At 42.6% G+C, this 21,975-nt stretch overlaps 1 protein-coding gene across 1 annotated transcript in view; it reads right to left on the reverse strand.

Annotated features, from left to right (window-relative positions):
* Nucleotides 1-21,975, reverse strand: part of PRKAR2B (protein kinase cAMP-dependent type II regulatory subunit beta) — a 91,056-nt gene that overhangs the window by 52,578 nt on the left and 16,503 nt on the right. The window contains exon 2 of the mRNA XM_075429070.1: nt 3,380-3,415. Coding sequence (XP_075285185.1) covers nt 3,380-3,415 — 36 coding nt within the window. The remainder of the gene's footprint in view (nt 1-3,379; nt 3,416-21,975) is intronic.

A 21,975-nucleotide genomic window follows, 5' to 3' on the forward strand; every position in this document is an offset into this window, starting at 1 on the left:
ACAGCTTTCTCTTCCACTTCATGCTGCTTCTACCTCCGTGTCCCCCTTTCTTCCCATCCAAGTCTCTTGGTTGCCTTGACAGTTTTTCTCCTTTCTCTTCATCTCAGCCCCGTAAGATTTTAAAATAAAAATTAAGCATTCACTACTTGCAGCTGCCTCTTTGTTCATTCTAGCTCTGTAAAGTATTTTCAATCTTCTCTTCCTGCTAAACTCCTCTATTTAAGACTGTGATATCTATTATTCTTTATGCACAGCCTAGGACAGTGGAGTGCATTATTACCTAGCCCCTAAGCAGCTATGTCATCAGCACTATGCTATATGTGTATTTTATGCATAGAGCCCACATTGCACATATACACACATATGAATAAACACACAGAAGAGATACTAAATCAGGTAGCTCAATAAATTTTAAGAACTTAAATTCAAGAACAATTCATTGATCCTAGCTTACTTATGCCTTTATCCTCTACATACCAATGACAGTACATTAATACATTCACAGCATGTTAACAGGAACAGCTGTTAAATAATAAATGCCTTACTATATTGTTTTCAGCAGGTGCTTCGGCAATTAAACTCTGGCTGATAATTTCTAGCTCATTTATGGAAAATAACTATATCTTACGCCACCAAGTAAAATACTAGGCATTATCCAAAGAATAACAGAAACATCAAAATCACAATATCCACTGTAGAGAATTATTGTTCTTTGTGAAGAAATTTGTGTCATCTCCTGGCTTCTCCCTGCTTATCATTGTAAGAGCTCAAAAAGCAGCTTTTAGCAGAATAGTCTAGGAGCCTTTGCTGTGGGTATCATTGGATGTTTTGCCTCAACTGGTGTCGGTAGTTCAGCTTTCTCCATCCCACCACTGGCTAAATGCAGCCACTACTACCCGTCTTTCAGATGTAGATATTCGAGAGCCATAGCACAGGTCAACTGGAGACCCAATGAAAATCAACACACCAAAACCTTCTGTATTTCTGTTTTCTTTAAATTAATGCACCTCAGGCAACACAACTCCTAGGTCTATGCAAGGAGAGTAGAGGCAACCTATGGGCAGAGGCGTGACAAAGGTAGGGACCCTAAAATCACTCCCTTGAAAACAGTCTGCAGTATCACTAGATCAGATGCAACATGAAACCATGTGTTACAGCTAACTCTCCAAATAGTCATCATTAACTTGGAATAACGTTCAGCAGCAGCAAGTCTTCAAAACCACTCAAGAATCAACAATCTTGCACATTTCAAATTTTACAATAGCTCTTAGCCAAACAGCCTAAAATTAAGATACATCTATATTTGGGAAAAACCCTATGTTCCATTTGGTCAGCTTCTCATTTCTTAAACATGAGAATCAACTTCACTTACAGAACGCTACTAAGCTACAAAGCATAAAAAAACAGGCGCTATCTGGCTTCTCCACTTGCAAGGTATCTTGACTACCTTAATGTATCCAAATAATTGTTCAATTAAAAGTATCTAAATATACGAGTAGGACCACAAACAACCCCCTGTAAAATGTTCATATTATCAGCACAGTCCTTTTCTTATTTTTAATTTTATATTTTATCAACCAAGTTTTTTAAATGTACTGTACCTCATTTAGTATTTAAGAGGAAAGAACTATCACCTTTCATGGGCCTCCTTGTTTGAAACACACTTATTTTGACCATTTAAGTTGCCAGAAACATAATAAAATAGCACAAGTAGTAGACTGCAGTATTACCTTGTTCCAGCTTGAAGTGTATTCACATGATTTACATCTGGACCATACCATACAACTGGACTTATTACTCTGAACAAGATAACTCTATTTTATCTCTTCACAACAAGACCACAACATATGAAAGATCAATTGCCCACAGAAATTATTTCCCCAATAATCGTGCAGAAATTTCAGGCTTCTAATGTTCCTAATTTTCCTTTAAGGGAACATTAAAAATAACATTTTTTTTTTTCCTGAGCAAGTATTAGCTTTTCAAACAATCAAACTCTCCTACTGAAATGCAAAAGCTTATCACACATCTGTTATCAGGACTGCTTTCATTTAAGTCAGCTATCAATCAGTCACAGTAAAACTCTCCTTAAAAAGTGCAACGTAATTTGCATAAAGCCCTGCTCACTCTTACTGAGTGCTAGTTAATGAATCATTCCTTTCCTTTCATGCTACAGTACCGCATGAAGTATTATCATTACTTAAAACATGAGCATATTTGGAATTCATTACATTTTCTTACTTTGTGCTACATATGCTATACACCAAATCTGCAAATGCAAACCTCCATTTTTCTACACAGCTCCCTAGTAATCCTGAGGATCTCCGTTAATTTTTCTATATTGACAAGGAACTATCTGACTGAGGTTGTAACTAGCAAAATTAGAAGTCTGGGCAGACTTACTGCATTATGGAATATAAACTTTATTACATTTACTAAAAATGATCTGCAGTTCAAAACAGAAAGCATTTTACAGTTAGATTTTAAACTCAGCATACTGAACTGACTAGGAACAGCTCACATCTCCCGCTCTGCCGACTCCTATGAGTCAGTCACAAGTCTCATTACATTTCGTGGTGGCTTTTACACCCCACTTACATATTCACACTATTTCAAACAAATAAGACTTAGGTTCTGGGCCTCATGCTTCAGGAGAAAAAGCCCTCAAAAGTCAAGCCTAAAGGCTATGATACAGCAGGACAATAAGAAGAGGCCAAGAATATTCATCTATAATGATACGTAATTTGGAGTGATCTATTACATGTAACAGAGTAAGGTAGACAGTCCTCTGAGCCTGCAAGGACCAAGCTAACTTCAAGAACACAGAAGCAGGCACCAAGCTTGGCAGGCGCGCTCCTAGCCCAACACACCACCACCACAGCCGTGCTGTTTCTGGGACCCGACTGGCCAGCTCTGCGCAGCACAATGCCACGCCGCGTACACAAACCAGCTCGGTTTTGAAAAACACAGGGAGATTTCCAGCACGGCCGTATATTTTCTCATGCATAGATGACCACCAAATTGCTGTTTCAGGCTGTCTATGAAGCAAGCAAGGCAAGCTTGCATCAGATTATATTCAGTTCTTGCTTTCAAAAGTTCAGTTCTGTTAGGTCTAAAATGATTTTCTTTAAAGGAAAGAAGAAAAGCTTAGGTTTCTCATAAAATCCACAGCAACAAGCAGGCTTCATGGAAGTTCTGTCACCTGAAACTTTGGCTACGTTTTTCAGTAAACAAGATAACAAGTTCGAGGTTAACCCAAGTCAGTCACCCTTAAAGAAATCTGACTAATGTCACACTGTGTTTTACATGCCAATCACTGTCAGCATTATGTTTCCACCATTACACAGACCAACGAAACATGCAACTTTATCCATCTTACCTGATGCCCGTCTGGTGAATCGGTTTATCACTGGAGCTGAAAGAAAACACGACATTTCAATTAGATTCTTTTTGTAATAGTCTAACACACTTTAAACATAACAAGGTTATACTTCATTCGAAGTGCAACAACTACAAAAATCTGTTAACCATTATTTTTGTGTCTTTCTAGAAACCCATGTTAACTTCATACACACTTAAACACTGAAGGAGCTTTGCAAGAGATACGGTAGATAGTAACCACTAAGCTTTCAAGACCATTTTCAGCTTTTTAAGCGTTACTGATACTTATTGCTGCTCGTGACTGGCTCTGAAACCTTTAGATTTGCATTTCCATTATTTATTGGGAGTGCAGAAATTGGCATCTCGCAAACAATGACACAAATGCAGATTAAAAATTTAAAGATGTAAAAACACTTAATTTTACTTTTACAAAAATATACCTATTAGAAATCCATCACCAAAGATACCCCTATAGAGAAAAAAAAAGACTAATTCGCAATCTCATCTGTAAGATCAACTTTTGCTTTGACTAACCTTTAAAAGTCCTTGGGTAAGTCAATAATAATGCCAATTCCCGCCCAAACCCCAGTTTTACAGTGCTAACGACTGTTTTATAGTGCCATCTTGGCACATCTCCAGCTGCGTGCTGCAAACATTTGGAGTCAGACTCCTGTCTTGTTTCCAACTGGGAGAGATCGCAAAATACATCTCAAAGCACCCAGCTTTGCCTCTATTTCATTTTGAGGTTTACCAGCTTCTTCAAGAGCTACTAGAGATAAAAGAGATAAAGAAATAAAGTTTTATGTTTTGCCTTTCAAATACAACCTTGAGTCTGCTTCTAATTAGTATAAAACACTGCTCTTGAACTCTACTTTCATGTGATATATGAACTGCTGGAACAAACAGTAAGAAGAAAATCTTAATGACCTAATTTCAAATGTGGGCAGCAGCTACATTAAAAATGTATGCCCTTACAGTGCTTATTAATATTCAACCTTAAAAATTGCTCTTGATGTTTACATGGAATCGAAAAATGAAAAATATTGAACTTTTTTTATTTTATCCCACTTAATTTTACATGGGAGTTATGCATCATTTCTCAGACACCTAAGCCAAGACAAAGAGAAAAAAAAAAAATTGCTGAGAAAACAGGAGAGACAGCTTGAGACACAAACTGACTTTTTATTCCTTTGTGGAGGAAAAAGCAGAGCAAAGCTACAATTTCTGAACCACAGTCATAGATGGTTTGTGCAAGCACATACAATAGTGACAGGTCCAAGTGTCAAGAAACACACGGGGAAACCCGACTACAGCGGTTCAGAGTGCTAGTCATGAGCAAGGAAACCTCTGGTGAATAAGCTATCAAAAACCCCAAACAGATCTATAAATAAACAAGAGAGTAACATAAACAGCAAAGTTATTTTTAAATGTGAATTCTAATTAGCCCCAACAATTTATTTTTTTTAATAAAAAGACAAGAAATTCAGACACATTTTTTATTAGAGCAGACACCGTATTTTATGCAACTACTGTTTTGTAATACACGGGGCTGTTTCATTCCTCAAAACCGTTCATTTCATCACTAGGTTTAGGGGTCAAATTCATTTCAGGACACTAGTCATGACTGTCACCACTGGATGACTGAGCTGTTACCTCCAACATGTACATTAGCAGCAGTTCTCAGCAGATGCTCTCATACAAAAAAAAAAAAAAAAAAAAAAAATCCGGAATCTGACATATCTCTAACAAGAAAGCATAAAATAGTGCTCTGTTCCATTCAAACGCTTTCCCCAGACTCAGGGAGGGTATCTGGCTTTGGCTGTCAGTTCTGTACTCTATCTGTAGACATGAGGATTTCACTCCTCTACACAGCTACCTCAGCACATTTTACCAACACAAAAAACCACAACATTAAAAAAAGACATCTAACACAAAACTAACATAATTTGGAGACTACTCCTCTTTGAAACAAGTTACCGGGACTGTCAAACAGACGAGTCCTTTTCCAGCTACCTACTTCTAAATTCATTCTTTTATTTGGTTGCAGGGAGCTTAATTTATTTTACAATGAATTTTACAAATTATTTACTGTTAGGAAAAAAAAAAGAAAAAATAAAAATAGCAAGAATGTCAGAGCCTTGATAAGCAACTATTTTTGAGCTCATATGAATAATCAGTGTTTGAGCAGCAACCAGGCAAAGCCTTCCTCCCCAGACTGGGATTTCATGAAGGTTATCCAAATGTGTTACTGCGAGATTGAGAAGCAGCACCCACAGTTCTTTGTTATGGAGCAAGCTGAACTACTCTCTATTTCTCTTCTAGCAAACTGCAATCTACTTTTGTTGCCCAGAAAGATGGAAGCGTTAGCTTACAAGAAGGTCTCAGAGAATCATCAGCCCTACAGATATTTAGCTGGTAGAGCTGCATGGTCAATCAGGTCGTGACGATGGCTGGCAGGATAAGCATAGTAAGGTGGGCAAAAGAAAGTCTAAGAAGCATTTTGCTGGAGCCGTAAAAAAAAATATTACGTTGTCTTTCAAACATGTTGGGAGGTGACTCTTGGCTCAGAAACAAATGGACCAACCTATGGCAGAAATATTCAATGAGGGATATTCAGCACTCCTCCTGGAGCCATGGAGCATCAGAGATACTTCCAGGGAAGAAGCACTACTTGCTCTGCCTGTGCTTAGCATCTTCCCTGGATTTCTTTGTTTAGCCACTGTTCTTACTGAGTTCTGGGCTAGGCTGGCTCATAGGTTTGGACTGAGAGGACTGTCTTGATTCACACGGATCAAGTGAAAGTGCCACCCAGAGAGTACCAGGCCAAGGACAGTCTTGGCATCCAGAAACCCAGGCAGCCTTGTCAGAGGGGTACCCCATCCTTGACAACACCTTGCTTCCAACACTGCCAACACACCAGTTCACAGCTCCACAATATTCCAGCAGGGGTAAACTCGGGAAGGGAATGGCCTTGAGGCAATGCCTATGTGGCTACTGAAGTTAACTCTACAGCAAAAATATCCTTTATCTTAGAGGTTACAGTGACATTGTGCTGAGGGTTGGTCGCTCAGAATGATTCAATAGAACTACTTGATAGAAAAAAAAAACCTGCTTACAGTAACTTAGACCTACACCCACCCATCCACCCAGATTTGTGCAAAATGTAAAAGGAAGAAAAAACACAGATTGCAAAACTTCGTCATTGCAAAATCCAGGGATTTTTCCCAATAAAGGTAAACTGGCATGCAAATAAATTCAGAACGTGTCCAGTGATTTGATCTTTTTTTACAGTAAGAGAGAGAGCGCTGCACCACAACCGAGTAATGTACTGCTGTGCAAAGAGGATCTTGTTTAAGTGCATGGTGTCACTCCAGTATTAAACATAACTCTTCATGTTCCAGCTTCTCTCAGCCAAAATCCATCACAAACTTACGTAGGGGAAAATGAATAAAGGGACGGGAAAAGAGAATGACAGGAGTCTGTATCCTGAGGAAGTTTTGATCAAATTGTCATTTGAAAGTGTGCAAGCTATCGATCCTTACATGACATATTACAGCTGGTTTGTTGCTAGCGCTACATAAGAGAGAATGCCACCACCTAAGATGTCACCTGCTGGTGACTGAAATTCAAGTTCACAAATCCTTGCTCACATGACTGTAGAAAAGTACTGTTTTTAAAGTATTTTTGGCAATACAGATGAAGTAAACAAACAGAAATAATTGATAAATGATCAAAAGAGGCTGAAGTGTTTTAATATATCTATTCACCAAGAATATAGGCTATAAAAACAACATCAAACTACATGAAATGCACTAAAAATCTTTCCATCACTCAACAACTGTCTAACCATTGCTCCTTTCCCCACTGTACTTCAGCCCTCAGTGTTCTTTATAAGCATTAACCATTAACAATAGCCCTGCGAAACAAACTACAAAAGTAGCATAATTTTCTAAGTAGAGGAGGAAATGAGTCTATGGGGTTGTTTACAGAGCACCAAGACTAATAAGATAATGCTAAGAAAGGACCCCTAGCCAGCCATCCTCTACATGGTTAACTTGCTCTGATACCTTATTCTGTCCCTTTTTGCAGAGTCCCAATTCAAGCGCTTGAAGCCAAGTTTGCTTCAGAGACTGCCAGAGATTCTTGTGCCATTAATGTCACCTGGAATAAGAAGCTAAACACATCGCAGACATCAGATATGGAGCCTTCCTAAGAAGTCAGGGACTGTCAGCCAGGGATTTAAGAAGAGATTCCGCTTATCAGGGGCTGCTAAGGACGTGCTCGAGCAAGCTCTGACCACCAGACCTGTAAAGTGGTGCCTTCTGCAGGTCTGCAAGCCAGGGCACATGCACAGCCCCAGGCCGTGCTGCAGGGCGCATGGGACCCCACATGTGCCCAAGCCCCGGCGAGCACAGCTGGCTCCCTGCAGCTGCGCAGGTGGCGAGCACAGCTGGCTCCCTGCAGCCGCGCAGGTGATGGAGGCCATCAGCAGACTGCTCAGGCCACCTTTATGGTGACCCAAGGCAATGCACTTTTAGAGCAAAATACACAAAGCCAAAACGCCTGCTCTGAGTGACGAGGGCCGGCAGGAGACTAGTGATTAATCTTCAGTATTAGTAAAAATTAGAACACTTTCCACAAGCCCCGCTTTCAATTAGCCACTGTAATTTGTTCATAGGGCAAAAGGCTAAACCCCCTTATAAAACAAACAAACAAACAAACTAAACTCAGCCATTACATCTCTATTAGATATCTCTATAATTTGGCAGCCCATAGCCCCAAAAACCCAGCACTATTTACAGAGCAGGAATACCGGTAATGTATCTTAAAGAGTAGAAATAAACAGAAGTATCTGCACCATAGTGTGCCATCCTTGCGTGGAAGATGCAAACACCCCAGGTGAGGTTATGAAACTAAAGTCATAGCCAAATTATATATTTTTTTCTATCCTATTGAGGGCAAAGCAGTGTTAAAGCTCTTAAGAACCTCACTGAGGTCAGTGGGTTAAACATAGCCCAAAGTTCAACAAGACACTGAGAACCCACTCTCAACACACTGCATGATTTTATACTGTTTAACTCTAGTGATTTCAGAAGAGTTATTCCTGATTTATACACATTTTTTCATCACATATCTCAAAATCACAAGCCAAGTTTCAATCAATGAGCCTCATGGGCACTATGGGCTCCACCTTTTCATTTCCAAGCTCACCTATTTCTGAGAGGTCTAGCAACTTTCAGAAATATTTTGAATTACGCCTATTGTGGCATTGTGATTACATTCCTATATTATGCAAATTAACATTCACTTGTCTTCTTTCATAAACAGATTACTAATTAGAATGAACTAATCAGAACAATAGAAAAATCAAATCTAAATGAATGTCTCTCTAAAATACACACTTTAGTCTGACTTTTGCTTTTACGTCCCAAATGGATGAAATACAGTCACCTCCTCATTACCCAGGGATAGACTGGGACACTATGGATGATAATAATAATAATAATTCAGAGCCCCTCTAATTTCCCTCCATCACAGGAAACTTTCACTTTAGTTCAAGATTATTACAGGTAGAATGATTATTTCAGAGCACTCCCAGGCTGAGACAGACATAAGATGACACAGTCATGTTAACATACCTTCACACCAATAAGACCTCAGAAAATCTCCAGGCGGGCAGGACAGGCGCCACCACCGCCACCACCGCCCTGCTCTCGTCCCCGGGAGCCACCCAGAGCCAGTCTTGGTCTCAGCAGGGCCATGCCTGCCTCTTCCAGCGTGGCTGTAGGCTCAACATGGCTGGGGCCGAGCCCATGCTCACAAAACGGCCTTCCCAAAACTAACTCCAGCCGGACGCCTCGGCGTGCCGAGTCCTGCAGATACAACGTGGGGCACCGGAGTTGCCCCCGCACAGGGGCAGCTCTGGAGCTGGCTCTACCAGCAGTTCAGCTGTGCTTGTGCAGCACCACCAGCACGGGCAGCGGCGGCACAGGTAATCCACAACCACAGCGTCCCAGACTATCCACAGCAGCTCATCTACCAGTGGACAATCAACAGCCGATTGTGTTTACAGTCAGTATCACACCCGAGCTCACGGTACACATGGTCTTTTCTTGCTTAGAATCTCTAAATATTAAATAGTACTAGAATACAGATTTAGGAAGATGACACAAATCAAGTTGTTAAATGAAATTACATAAATTACGTCATAAAACTGTGCAATATAATCTCTATATTCCCCAAGATATTTGTTACAGTTGGAATAACTTTAGAAAAGGTTTACTCTATGCTGAACAGCTATTCTTCCTTCTAGTTATCAGACTCCAGTTGGTACATTCACTGACAGTTTGAAGAAATGACTCTGAGAAAGGAGGGAGTTGTCAGGTCTATGGAGAATGGTTCTCGTCTTTTCTCTGTGAAAGGCCATGACGACTACAAGAAATGAGGAGAGGGGATGAGTCCAGGGAATACGCAACTAGTATTCGGAAGACAAACAAACAGCCCTTGCAATACAGTAGTTAGATAGAGCAAGACTTTGTAAATAAATGTGTTTCAATTTATGGAAATTTAAAAGCAACAGTAATATTTTAATGATGAAATACATAAGATATATTTTATTATTTCCCTCACCAAATAAGTCAGTCTCAAAAGATGACTTTTTTATTGAAAACAAAATTCAAGAACAGCACATAGGCTGGGCCTTTACACAAGGAGAAAGGGTAAATCACAGCCACACAGATGCATGCTGTAACTCTCGGTAAAAGAGCCTGACAGGCTACACAGCAACACTGCAGCCAAGCTTCCCAACAAACAAACCTTAACATCTCGGGACAATCTGAGGTCCACTCCAAAACACTGATTTTCCTTGGGGAGGAAAGGCCACAGCTTCTCATAGGGTAGGACCTGCACACAGAGGGATCTGGCTCCATCCAAAGCAGGGTGCGTTGCTGGGAGGCATTGCAAGTACGTGCTCTTAGCAAGAGTGTGCTCCCGAAGGAGTCATGGCTGCTACGTACCCAACGCAGAACGCACACACATACGTGCATTCATATACACGGGCAGAATGCAGGGCAGTGAGACGTGAAGTAAATGCATGCTTTCAGGGAGTCTCTTAGACAGACACTGAGAAGCCCAAGATGAGGAAGAAATGATGCTACAGTGGTAGCATTTAAGTGCTAGTGTGAGAAAAAGTGAGAGAGAATAATTTGGCCGTTGCAACAAAAGTAGATGTTAGTGAAGGAAAATAGTTACATCAGATGGTATGCCTAAGATTTTTTTTTTTAATTAAAAATGCCATCTACAGAATTTAAAGCCATTTGTACCACAACAAATATATACATAATTATTCCTATCTCTGAAGACGCCAATACTTCTGTAAAAGAATAAAAATATACAGAAACCAGAATATCCTGTTATCCCCCTGTTTAAATATGCAACAAAGTAAGTCAGATTTACAAAAGGTTGTAGTCCTACAATGCAGTTAGTCAAAACCAAATTTTGACTTTTTTATTGGCTCTACAGATTACTTTTTTCATTCTTCTGTCTGGAAAATGAGTTCAATTTCACTGCAGAATAGTTTCTCAAGAAAGCTGGGAAAGCCTCATAGTCAGAATCATTTGAAAACTAGACTGGATAACTGCCTTGTGCTACTTTCAATTTAGCTCTGGAGTTCATATTTCCAGAATTATGTGCCAGTACACTAGGATTGCCCCTTTCCAAACCCATCACCATGCACTTCCAAAGGCTGCACATGATTCTGTGGTCTGCTAGGATAACAGAATCACAGAATCACAGAATAGTAGGGGTTGGAAGGGACCTCTGTGGATCATCTAGTCCAACGCCCCTGCCGAAGCAGGGTCACCTACAGCAGGCTGCACAGGATCTTGTCCAGGCGGGTCTTGAATATCTCCAGAGAAGGAGACTCCACAACCTCCCTGGGCAGCCTGTTCCAGTGCTCCGTCACCCTCAGAGGGAAGAAGTTCCTCCTCATGTTCAGACGGAACTTCCTGTGCCTCAGTTTGTACCTTCAAAGGAAGCTGAGATGAAGAATCTGAGCAATTTATTTTATTCTTATAAATACTTAAACTATCCTAAAAAAGGCTGCCAAAAATAGCACAGCTGAAAGCTGCTCTTCTTCCCGTATTTCACTCCATATACTAACACGTATCTCCCAGGTGATACATACGAGTTGCTGCCTCAAACCAAAACCAACGAGCAAACTGTCCTACCTCACCTCTCTCTGATGTGTACACAGTAACAAGCCACAGATTATTTCTTCAAAACCCAAAAAGCTTGACTTGGTAATTTGCATCAAAAAAAGCTCAGTAAAATTTTTGGCAAATTAATTCATTGATTATTAAGATGTCACCACACACGAACATGAATTAAATATGTGGATAAATACCTTGGGTTTTCCTTTGCTGAAAATGAAAACTCTGCATATCCATTTAAACGCATCACTATGGTATTAGGAAAACAGCAATGTTATAAATGCAGTCCCTGAAAATATTTAATAACCAGAGAATCTAATATATTATTTCATTATGTTAACATTATTTCCAGGTTATAATTAGCGTTGATGTTAAATATTTGTTTTTATAATGCCACGATGGAGCAGCACACGTCCATGGTCATGTCTGGACATGTACCTACAGCCAGTCACAACACCGCAAGTTGGCTGGTCATTTAACCTCTCGTAACACAAACCTCGAAAGGGAGGCAAAGAAATCTTTTCCACTTTATCAGTTAAGAGATTTCAGCTCTTATGAATAATTGATGCTGTATGTAATTACTAACACTGAAAATAAAAACGAAATGCCTGTCTGATGTGTTAGACCAATGACCCAACACAGTGAAACGGGCTGTCACAGCCCACTAATGCGAATGAAATGCTGCTCTTGGAGAGCATATTTGGTTTTCCCACCCAAGCAGCTCATTCAAGATTTTTATTTTTAAATCTATCATTTCTTTCACATTAATGTCCCATGTCAGAACATAAAAGTAGTAAGAGAAGACATTGCTGTATTGAGTTTTTCTGTCTTAAATGTGCATTCTGTTACACAGTGCTGCATGCCACACATAGCATGTTTCCCCTTAGAAATTCATCCTCGTTATGGCTTGCGACCAGTACACTTAGTCATTATCTCATTAAAAATAACCAGTCATCTAGATAAGTGGGGGGTGGATCATTCACAGCAATTATTTCTAATCCTCAGTTATACCACAGGCTGCAACAAGTTAATTTGTGCTAGAATTTGTCTAGAGTCAGGCTGAAGACATGTACCTGTGCGGACATCCTGGCCTGGAGTACCTGCTGCCCTCAACCCCTGGTTATTACGTGATGAACATAATGATTACATATGATGAAAACTAACAGTGTGTATATAAGAAGATTTCTACTCACCAGAGACAATATATTTCGAAAGGAAAGAAGGAAATATGAAATTGAGCCTAAAAATACCAATGGAATAAATGCATGGGGGAGGTCAGCCTTCCTGGGATGTGCCCTGGGCTATGAAGACCAAAGCCTTCCCACAGAGCCAAAACCCAAGACCTGGAGCACTGCTTTAGCTTGGTCACCACATATAGATCCTGTTTTTCTTTCACCATCTGTTTTGTACAATTTGCCAAACTGCCTATTTCTGCCTAGCAGAGTGGGCTGGGGTTTTTCAGTTTTTTTAACATGATCACTATACCCCAACACCACTGCTGGTAACATGCCTCTTTGCTAGGCAATTTGTTACCATCACCATATTCTTCTATAGCCACAGCATAGTTTCCAGTTGCTATTAAACCCCAGCTGATACAAAATGTCAGTAATGCTTTTATCTTCTTACCATCTGTAAATGGCTTCTTTCCACTTGAAATTTCATAAGCTATTTTAAGAATATTATGGGTATTTGCTTTCTAACACTGCAGCGTAGGCGTTTAGATCCAATTTCATGTTCTTTTCTGATTTCTAATTCTGCTGCCTGAAGCATATTTACTAATGTATGTATGTTCCCTATCAGAACAGGAGAAAAACTGGTCATTCTGCCAAAGCTCTACCAGCAATGCCCAAATCAGTTGGGTGGTGCTGCTCATCTGTAAAATTATCAAATTGACATTTTCTATGTCATCAGGCTTCAGGATCACTACCTCGTAAGATGAAGAATAATTTGCACCTGTCCTTGAATCCATATATCTGTCAAACTGCAAACCAGACTGTCTAAGATTCTACAAGAGTGACCTGTTCTCCGGAATTCCTAGTAGCCAGCAGCTTACCTTAACTATTACACAACTGTGCTCCAGGCTGTCTTTTTTTACAAAATTTTGGCCTGTGTTTTTTGTCTCAACAGTACCTGCAAGTTATATTTATTACAAAGGAACGATGTTGCAATCCTCCTGATGGTAGTGGGTTGGAGATGATGTCATGGCTGTCAGTAGTCTTCTCCGAAGCAGTACACCTTTGTGTGGAGTTTATAATTATCTCTTTTATATGGTTTAACAACTGTGAACATAACTGCTTTGTCCCATACACATTCGTATTATCCTTGTTTAATCCAAAGCCTCAAACCTTTCAAGACTCAGGCTTTCCTACTATTATTCATGTTTTCATCACTTTGCCATTAGGTTATGACAACAAATCCTACACAGGCAAACACCATTAAAACTTTCTGAACTTGAGATTTTATACAAGGTCTCTGCCTGCTTCCTAGGACTACCTTGGCAGAAACCTGTGCTACAAAGTACGTTGGTGAAGAAGTATATGAATATATACCATTTGCAGTCTGCATTGTCTGTTTATTCACTTCCTGGTGAAATTTAATCTTTTGGACTCGATGTGCATTTTAAAGTTTGCGTATTTTAATAACATTACATACTTCAAGAGAGTTTCGCATTCATGATAATTCACTCTCAGCTGCTCAGAACTAAAATAGACAATTTTTTTAGCTTTCAGATTGTGAGGCAAAGCACATTCTCCCACTTGGTTTTAGAGAAAGGCTGAGAGATGTACCTTATCAGAAAGCACAGTGACTCAAATAAAAAAAAAAGCCCAAACGCCAAGTGTTATTGCTTGAATATAATAAGAATGGCACTGAGACTGTGTCAGGAAAAAATAAATAAATAAAAAGAAACCCCCCAAAATATACATAAGCATCTAAACAGAAAAGTCATGACCAAAAAGAGAAGCACTTGAGCGTTATTCTGTCCTCACTCCTACCACTTAACAGCAGCTTGCTGATGATACCAGCGGCAGGATGGTGCTTCCTGACGCCAGTGTGCTGACTGACGAAACATCGAACATGGCCCGCATGCAGAGCGGATCACCCATTTCCTGGCCAGGCGTCTCACTGGTTTAACAGCCTACAAATAACGTACTTCCCACCACTAGACAAACTGCCCGTTGTCTGGCAGCCAACAAAACCAGCTAGTGAAACAACAACAAAATTAAAAAGTCTCAGTGTCTTCCCACCAGCCAGGAGCACATCCGCTGGAGTCACTTAGCCTGGTGGCTGACACCTTCTCCACACTCAGGTCCCACAGGTCAGAGTGTAGTTTCAGAGAATGAGTTTGGGATATTTTTTGGGTTTTGTTTTTCTGTTTCTAGTAAATCCTTGTACTCTTAGGCTGCAGGCCTAAATAACTTCAGCGACATAAAAGCATGGGCTACCAGTGTTGAGATTTGAGAGGCTGAGCCAAAGGAAGAAGAGAAGGGGGAGAGAGAGAAAGAAACAGTGGGGAGAGAAAAAAAAAGATTTTACTGTTCACTTCCCATATATGAGCAATGCTAAATTACTGCAAGCAGCTGCCCAGGATTATGGTGAAGCTGTTAGCCAAAGCACCATTCATGATTTGGCCTTTCCAGTTCTCAGGGACCAGTGAACAAAGCATAGCTGGTGCTGGTAGACGCACTCACTTCAACCCAGGCCTTCGGTACCCTTGCGGTATCTGCTCTCATTTACTCTTGCAAACACGCAGGATAGCACACAAACATGACTCCTGGAAGAAGGTGGGATACAGATTTACCTTTAATAAAACAAGCCTCTGCCTCCCTTTCAGACAGTCAAAACCACTATCCACATCCATAAGACTACTGATGATACACTAACTATAGAGACCCCAGGCATGATCCAGGTTGACCATCATGAATGGCTTTATGAGTCAAGGAACAGGGTAGAGAAGGCCACCAAAGAATCCCTGGTGACAGCAATACTTAAGTGCAAGATCCTGCACATGGGTCGGGGCCACTCCCAGTATCAATACAGGTTGGGGATGAAGGGACTGAGCCCAGCCCTGCTGAGAAGGGCTTGGTACTGGTGGATGAAAAAGCTGGACACGAGCTGGCACCGTGCACTCACAGCCCAGAAGGCCAACCATATCCTGGGCTGCATCCCCAGCAGCATGGGCAGCAGGGCGAGGGAGAGGATTCTGCCCCTCTGCTCCGCTCTGGTGAGACCCCGCTGGGAGTCCTGCGTCCAGCTCTGGAGTCCTCAGCACAAGAAGGACATGGAGCTGTTGGAGCGGGTCCAGAAGAGGGCCACAAAAATGCTCTGAGGGCTGGAGCACCTCTCCTGTGAGGAGAGGCTGAGAGAGTTGGGGCTGTTCAGCTTGGAGCAGAGAAGGCTGCGGGGAGACCTTATTGTGGCCTTTCAGTACTTAAAGGGGGCTTACAGGAAAGATGGGGACAGACTTCTTAGCAGGGCCTGTTGTGACAGAACAAATGGTTTTGAACTAAAAGAGGGTAGATTCAGACTACATATAAGGAAGAAATTTTTTATGCTGAGGGTGGTGAAACACTGGCACAGGTTGCCCAGAGAGGTGGTAGACACTCCATCCCTGGAAACATTCACGGCCAGGTTGGACAGCGCTCTGAGCAACCTAATCTAGTTGAAGATGTCCCTACTTGCAGGGGGAGTTGGACTAGATGACCTTTAAAGGTCCCTTCCAACTCAAACAATTCTATGATTCTAAGTGACTCCACAAATCATCACAGGCTTAATCTTGACTTGACTGCACAGTGGCCCTGTCGACATGGCACCGGCAATGCAGGTGCTACTAAAGACATTGTGAAACCTGCCAGATCAACTGAAAGACTGCAGATAATGGCAAAAATCCATCAATAATGAGCTACCGTGACTTGTGATAAAACAAATTATTGTTCTCCCTATTGATAAAGAACCACACAAAGTAGCACCACAGAAACACATCATCCTGTCAATAGTGCCAAAAAGAGCTGCAGAAACTAAGGTAAGCAAAGTCCATTATCTGATGTGTTTCCATTACCCAGAATGATATCGACTGAGGATCTTAAAAACAGCACCTCCCAGATTGCACAGCTGGCTGTCATTTTCCCCTGAACTGCGTAGGTAAAGAATGGTGGCAATCAGGGATGACCACTTTCCAAGTGACCAGGCAGCACTCTTCCTTGTACCCATTGCCTCATGACAACTAGCTACCGAACAAAGAAAGGTAAAACACAAAATGGAATTCATCTCCGTGATCACCACCATCCTGACCCTGAAATTCTCCCTTCAATGGCTGACTCTCCATTTTGAAAGAGGATACTGCATCATCAGCTATTCCCCTTCCACAAATGTAAGCATGCAGAACATGTTGCACCTCACAGCACAACATGGAGCACAACACAGTTTCTGTCTTGTACTTCGTCTCAACACAACTCTGCTAGAAATTGTAGGACCACAATCACACACAGATCCACGCCACCGCACGTTACTGTCCCAGGGCCAAGACACAAATGACAGCAAATATCATAGCGTATACATGGTACAATGCCTTTGTTTAGGTTCTTTTTCCAGGCCTGCTCTCATCTCAAACTGTTTTTCTCTTCTATGGTAACAACTCAAAACTTCCCCAGAACATGCCAGGATTGTAGCCAGACTACACAGAATGTTATCGAAGCCTTCCAGTACGTGAAGGGGGCCTGAAAGAAAGCTGGAGAGGAACCTTTTACAAGGGCATGTAGTGATAGGTGTCCTGGGTTTGGCCAGAACAGGGTTAATTTTCACTGGAATCCAGGAAGGGGCACAGCCGGGGGGTGGGGGCTGACCCCACCTGGCCAAACAGAGCCCGGTATTCCATACCATGTGACGTCATGCTGGGTTCCGGTGGGGGGGGCGGCGCGGCGGGAACGCACTCGCGGCTTGGGCGGGCGCAGCGCCGGTCCGGTTTCGGGAGAGCGGCTGTTGTACGGTTCGTGGTTGTGTTTTCTCCTTATTTGTATCGTTGTTGTTCCTGTTTTCCCTCTGTTTGCTGTTCTGTTAAACTGCCCTTATCCCGACCCACCGGTTTCTGCCTCTTTCTTTCCATTCTCCTCCGCACGCCGGCGGGGGGAGGGGCGGCCGCGTGGCGCTTTTGTTGCCGGCGGCAGCCGAAACCGAAACATAGGACAAGGGGCAATGACTTTAAACTAACAGAGCGTAGGTTTATATTAGCTGTAAGAAAGTAATTCTTCACCATGAGGGTGCTGAGGCCCTGGCACACTTTACCCAGAGAAGCTGTGGCTGCCTCCTCCCTGGCAGTGTTTCAGGTTGGATGGGGCTTTGAGCAACCTGACCTGGTGGAAGGTGTCCCTGCCCATGGCAGCGGGGTGGGAACCAGATGAGCTATAAGTCCCAGTCCAAACCGTTCTATGATTCTATGAACATGTATAGAGAATGGATAGGGAGCTCAGTCACCTACTTCAGCGTGGAGATTTTTGTGCCCCAAAGGTAAAATCTGTGCATAACAATACCAATTCGTGCATAACAATGCCTTCCCTTTGTCGAGAAGGACTGTGTGAGAGACCACGTAAGCAATGTGGACACCCACAGATCCATGGGCCCTGATGGAAGGCACCCACAAGTGCTGAGGGAGCTGGCAGATGTCATTGCTGAGCCACTCTCCATCAACTTCGAAAGGTCCTGGAGGACAGGAGAGGTGCCTGAGGACTGGAGAAAAGCCAGTGTCACTCCAATCTTCAAAAGGGGCAAGAAGGAGGACCCAGGGAACAACAGGCCCGTCAGCCTCACCTCTATCCAGGGGAAGATGATGGAGCAGCTCATTCTAGAGGTCATCATCAAGCAAGTGGAGGAAAAGAAGGTTGTCAGGAGTAGTCAACATGGATTCACCAAGGGGAAAACATGCCTGACCAATCTGGTAGCTTTCTACGATGACATGACTGGCTAGGTAGATGAGGGGAGAGCCGTGGATGTTGTCTACCTGGACTTCAGCAAGGCTTTTGACACTGTCTCCCATAACATCCTCCTAGGGAAGCTCAGGAAGGGTGGGCTAGATGAGTGGACAGCGAGGTGGATTGAGAACTGGCTGAATGGCAGAACTCAGAGGGTTGTCATCAGCGGCGCTGAGTCTAGTTGGAGGCTGGTAACTAGTGGTGTCCCTCAGGGGTCACTACTTGGCCCACTCTTGTTCAACTTCTTCATCAATGACCTGGATGAAGACTTAGAGTGTACCCTCAGCAAGTTTGATGATGACACCAAACTGGGAGGAGTGGTGGATACACCAGAAGGCTGTGCTGCCATTCAGCGTGACCTGGACAGGCTGCAGAGTTGGGCAGAGAGGAACCTGCTGAAGTTCAACAAGGACACGTGCAGGGTCTTGCACCTGGGGAGGAACAACCCCATGCACCAGTACAGGCTTGGGGCAGACCTGCTGGAGAGCAGCTCTGCGGAGAGGGACCTGGGTGTCCTGGTGGGTGACAGGTTAACCATGAGCCAGCAGTGTGCCCTGGTTGCCAAGAAGGCCAATGGCATCCTGGGGTGCATCAAGAAGAGTGTGGCCAGCAGGTCAAGGGAGGTTCTCCTCCCCCTCTACTCTGCCCTAGTGAGGCCCCATCTGGAGTACTGTGTCCAGTTCTTGGCTCCCCAGTCCAAGACAGACGAGGAACTACTAGAGAGAGTCCAGCGGAGGGCTGCAAAGATAATTAGGGGACTGGAGCATCTCTCCTTTGAGGAAAAGCTGAAAGAGCTGGGCTTGTTTAGCCTGAAGAAGATAAGGCTGAGAGGGGACCTTATAAATGCCTATGAATATCTTAAGAGGACGGGGCCAGACTCTTTTCAGTGGTGCCCAGCGACAGGACAAGGGGCAATTGGCACAAACTGAAGCATAGGAAGTTCCGTCTGAACATGAGGAAGAACTTCTTCCCTCTGAGGCTGACGGAGCCCTGGAACAGGTTGCCCAGGGAGGTTGTGGAGTCTCCTTCTCTGGAGATATTCAAGACCCGCCTGGACAAGGTCCTGTGCAGCCTGCTCTAGGTGACCCTGCTTTGGCAGGGGGGTTGGACTAGATGGTCCCCAGAGGTCCCTTCCAACCCCTACCATTCTGTGATTCTGTGAAACATTGTCACTTGAGCCCCTTTATAAATCTAGTCTTTATTCTCAAAATGCCTCTTACTGAGTCTGTACCTGTGCCTCGATTCTGGAGACTTTGAGACCAAATAGCTCATTTCTCCAGAGAATGGAGAGGTCAAGGAGATCCCACAATGTGAACAGACCTCATGGACAGGTTAATAAGGTATGTCTTTCTGTCTTTTTTGTGCAAGAGAGGTGAGGAACGGCCAAAGGAAGCTGCAGATACCAATTTGCCTCAGCACCTTCCGTCTTGTGAGTGTGAAACAGGGATTATTGGTAGCATCTGAACAATGCCTGCAAGCAGACAGATAGTCAAAGTGCAAATACAAAGACCTATCTATTGTCAACTGATTTCTTCTCACACTGCAATAGCATTAAAATCATTCAAAGAGACTACACAGAACTGTAAATCCTATTACATCTTATGGCTGCATTACTTGGGATCATACTTGGAAGTGTCCAGTAATGGCGAGTACTGGATTTTTCAGTGCTACTCTGTTTTGCTCAATAGTTTGGGTAGCATTTGAAAAGTTGCATCTGTTGTAAGTAAACGTTGGCATCACAGTCACTTTCACTCCCATTTCGTTCTGCTGCCAGCTAGCGAAGCTTAAGGTTGTCCCGACTTCCCGTGGTAACTATCTGTGAGATTCCCACCAGGGGCCAACTTTCCATGACTCTTGATAATAAACTCTCCAACATGCTGATTAGTCATCAGGCAATGAAATAACTCTTGGCATAACATAATGGTCTTCCACCAGAGGGATTTTAAAAAAAACCAGCCTACCATGCTCCCTGTTTGGATTCCCTAGCAAAATTAGATTTGATGACACCATTACCCGAAATACAGCTAAAACCAATCGTAACAAACATATGTGGTCACGACCCAAAGAGCCCTTCCCTGTACACCCATCCAAGAAGTCTGACACACACTTTTTCACGCTATCTAGTCACCTACCTGGGCAGATAGTTTGAAATTTGGGTAATGGACAGGGAAGTATACAGAGACAGAATAAATGCAGACGGACAGCTGGCGATGTGGAGTCTTGCTCAGACTCTGCTTCGGGGACACGGCAGAAACTCTTTACTCTGTGTCTGATGAAGTGGTACTTGTCCTGTCTAGTGTCCACCCCCAAGCTCCACTGCCATTCAAGAAATTCTACTTCTTTTAGAGCAGGTAAACAGAAAAGGTCAATACTGCATCAAAAAGGGAGAAACAAAAACTAAGGGATGAGTCTGTTTGACTGGTTACATGTCAGACTAGTAACCCACACCTCTGAAAAAAATGCTCTGTTCCCCAGGCCATGCCATATTCCAAGGGCAACACTGAAAGCCTGAAGCCAAGTCAATCTGCAAGCAAGCACGCTAAATAGCAGGTAAGATGCCTGACCCTGACCTAGTGATCTGGATACTCAAGTGTCCACAAAGATGACAGGTTAAGAGTTTCTTTTTCAGCTTACTGGAATATGCGTGTTTTACATTATACCCTCAGTATGTTAAAAATAAAATCCATTTCTTTAAAACACTTGTAAACATCTAACATTTCTTCCCAGCTTTCTCAACAAATTAAAAAAAAAAAAGTGGACTGCTTCAGAAAGTTTCTGAAATTAAAGGATGCTCCACTTCAGAAAGGTACAATAAACAACACTTTTAACTTATGCTCCCAGTGTCCACATTAGGCTGCTAGAAGTGAACATGGGGACTACTACTGCTACTTTTTCTTTTTAAAATGATTTTGGACAAGAAAAATAATTGAATTCTCCTTTTTGTCCCACTAGTGGATTTTTTAAAAAAAACTGTAAACGAGGACAGCTTTTTGTTTTTAAAACTACCAACACAAGACAAATGTATTCACCCTTTATAGGGTAGGTCTATGTGTGACCTTCACATCAAGCGTGACCAGAACAGCATATTGTTTAATGCAGGATTCTGTAATGGTTATATGGCAGGAGTCCATATTAATAACCACAAACTGTCTTTTGTATAAACAATTTGGTAGATGACAGTATGCATTAGGAATACCAAGCAATGCAGTCTCTTCAGCGTGCAGAGAAGACAGTTCTGCATTTGCTTACTCTGAGGTTGTGCTTGTGGTGATCCATGCTGGCTGAGCAGGACTGGCTGCTGGGGATGCAGCTACCGAAGGTCATCTCCAGCCTGTTCCACTCCCTACAACGGCCGATTGCTTTCAGGGCAGCTGCTGGCTCAGCAAACAGCTTTGCCTTTTCCTGCTCCCTCCTACGCAGGC

This window comes from Opisthocomus hoazin, chromosome 8 (assembly GCF_030867145.1).
Source record: "Opisthocomus hoazin isolate bOpiHoa1 chromosome 8, bOpiHoa1.hap1, whole genome shotgun sequence".
NCBI lineage: Eukaryota > Metazoa > Chordata > Aves > Opisthocomiformes > Opisthocomidae > Opisthocomus > Opisthocomus hoazin.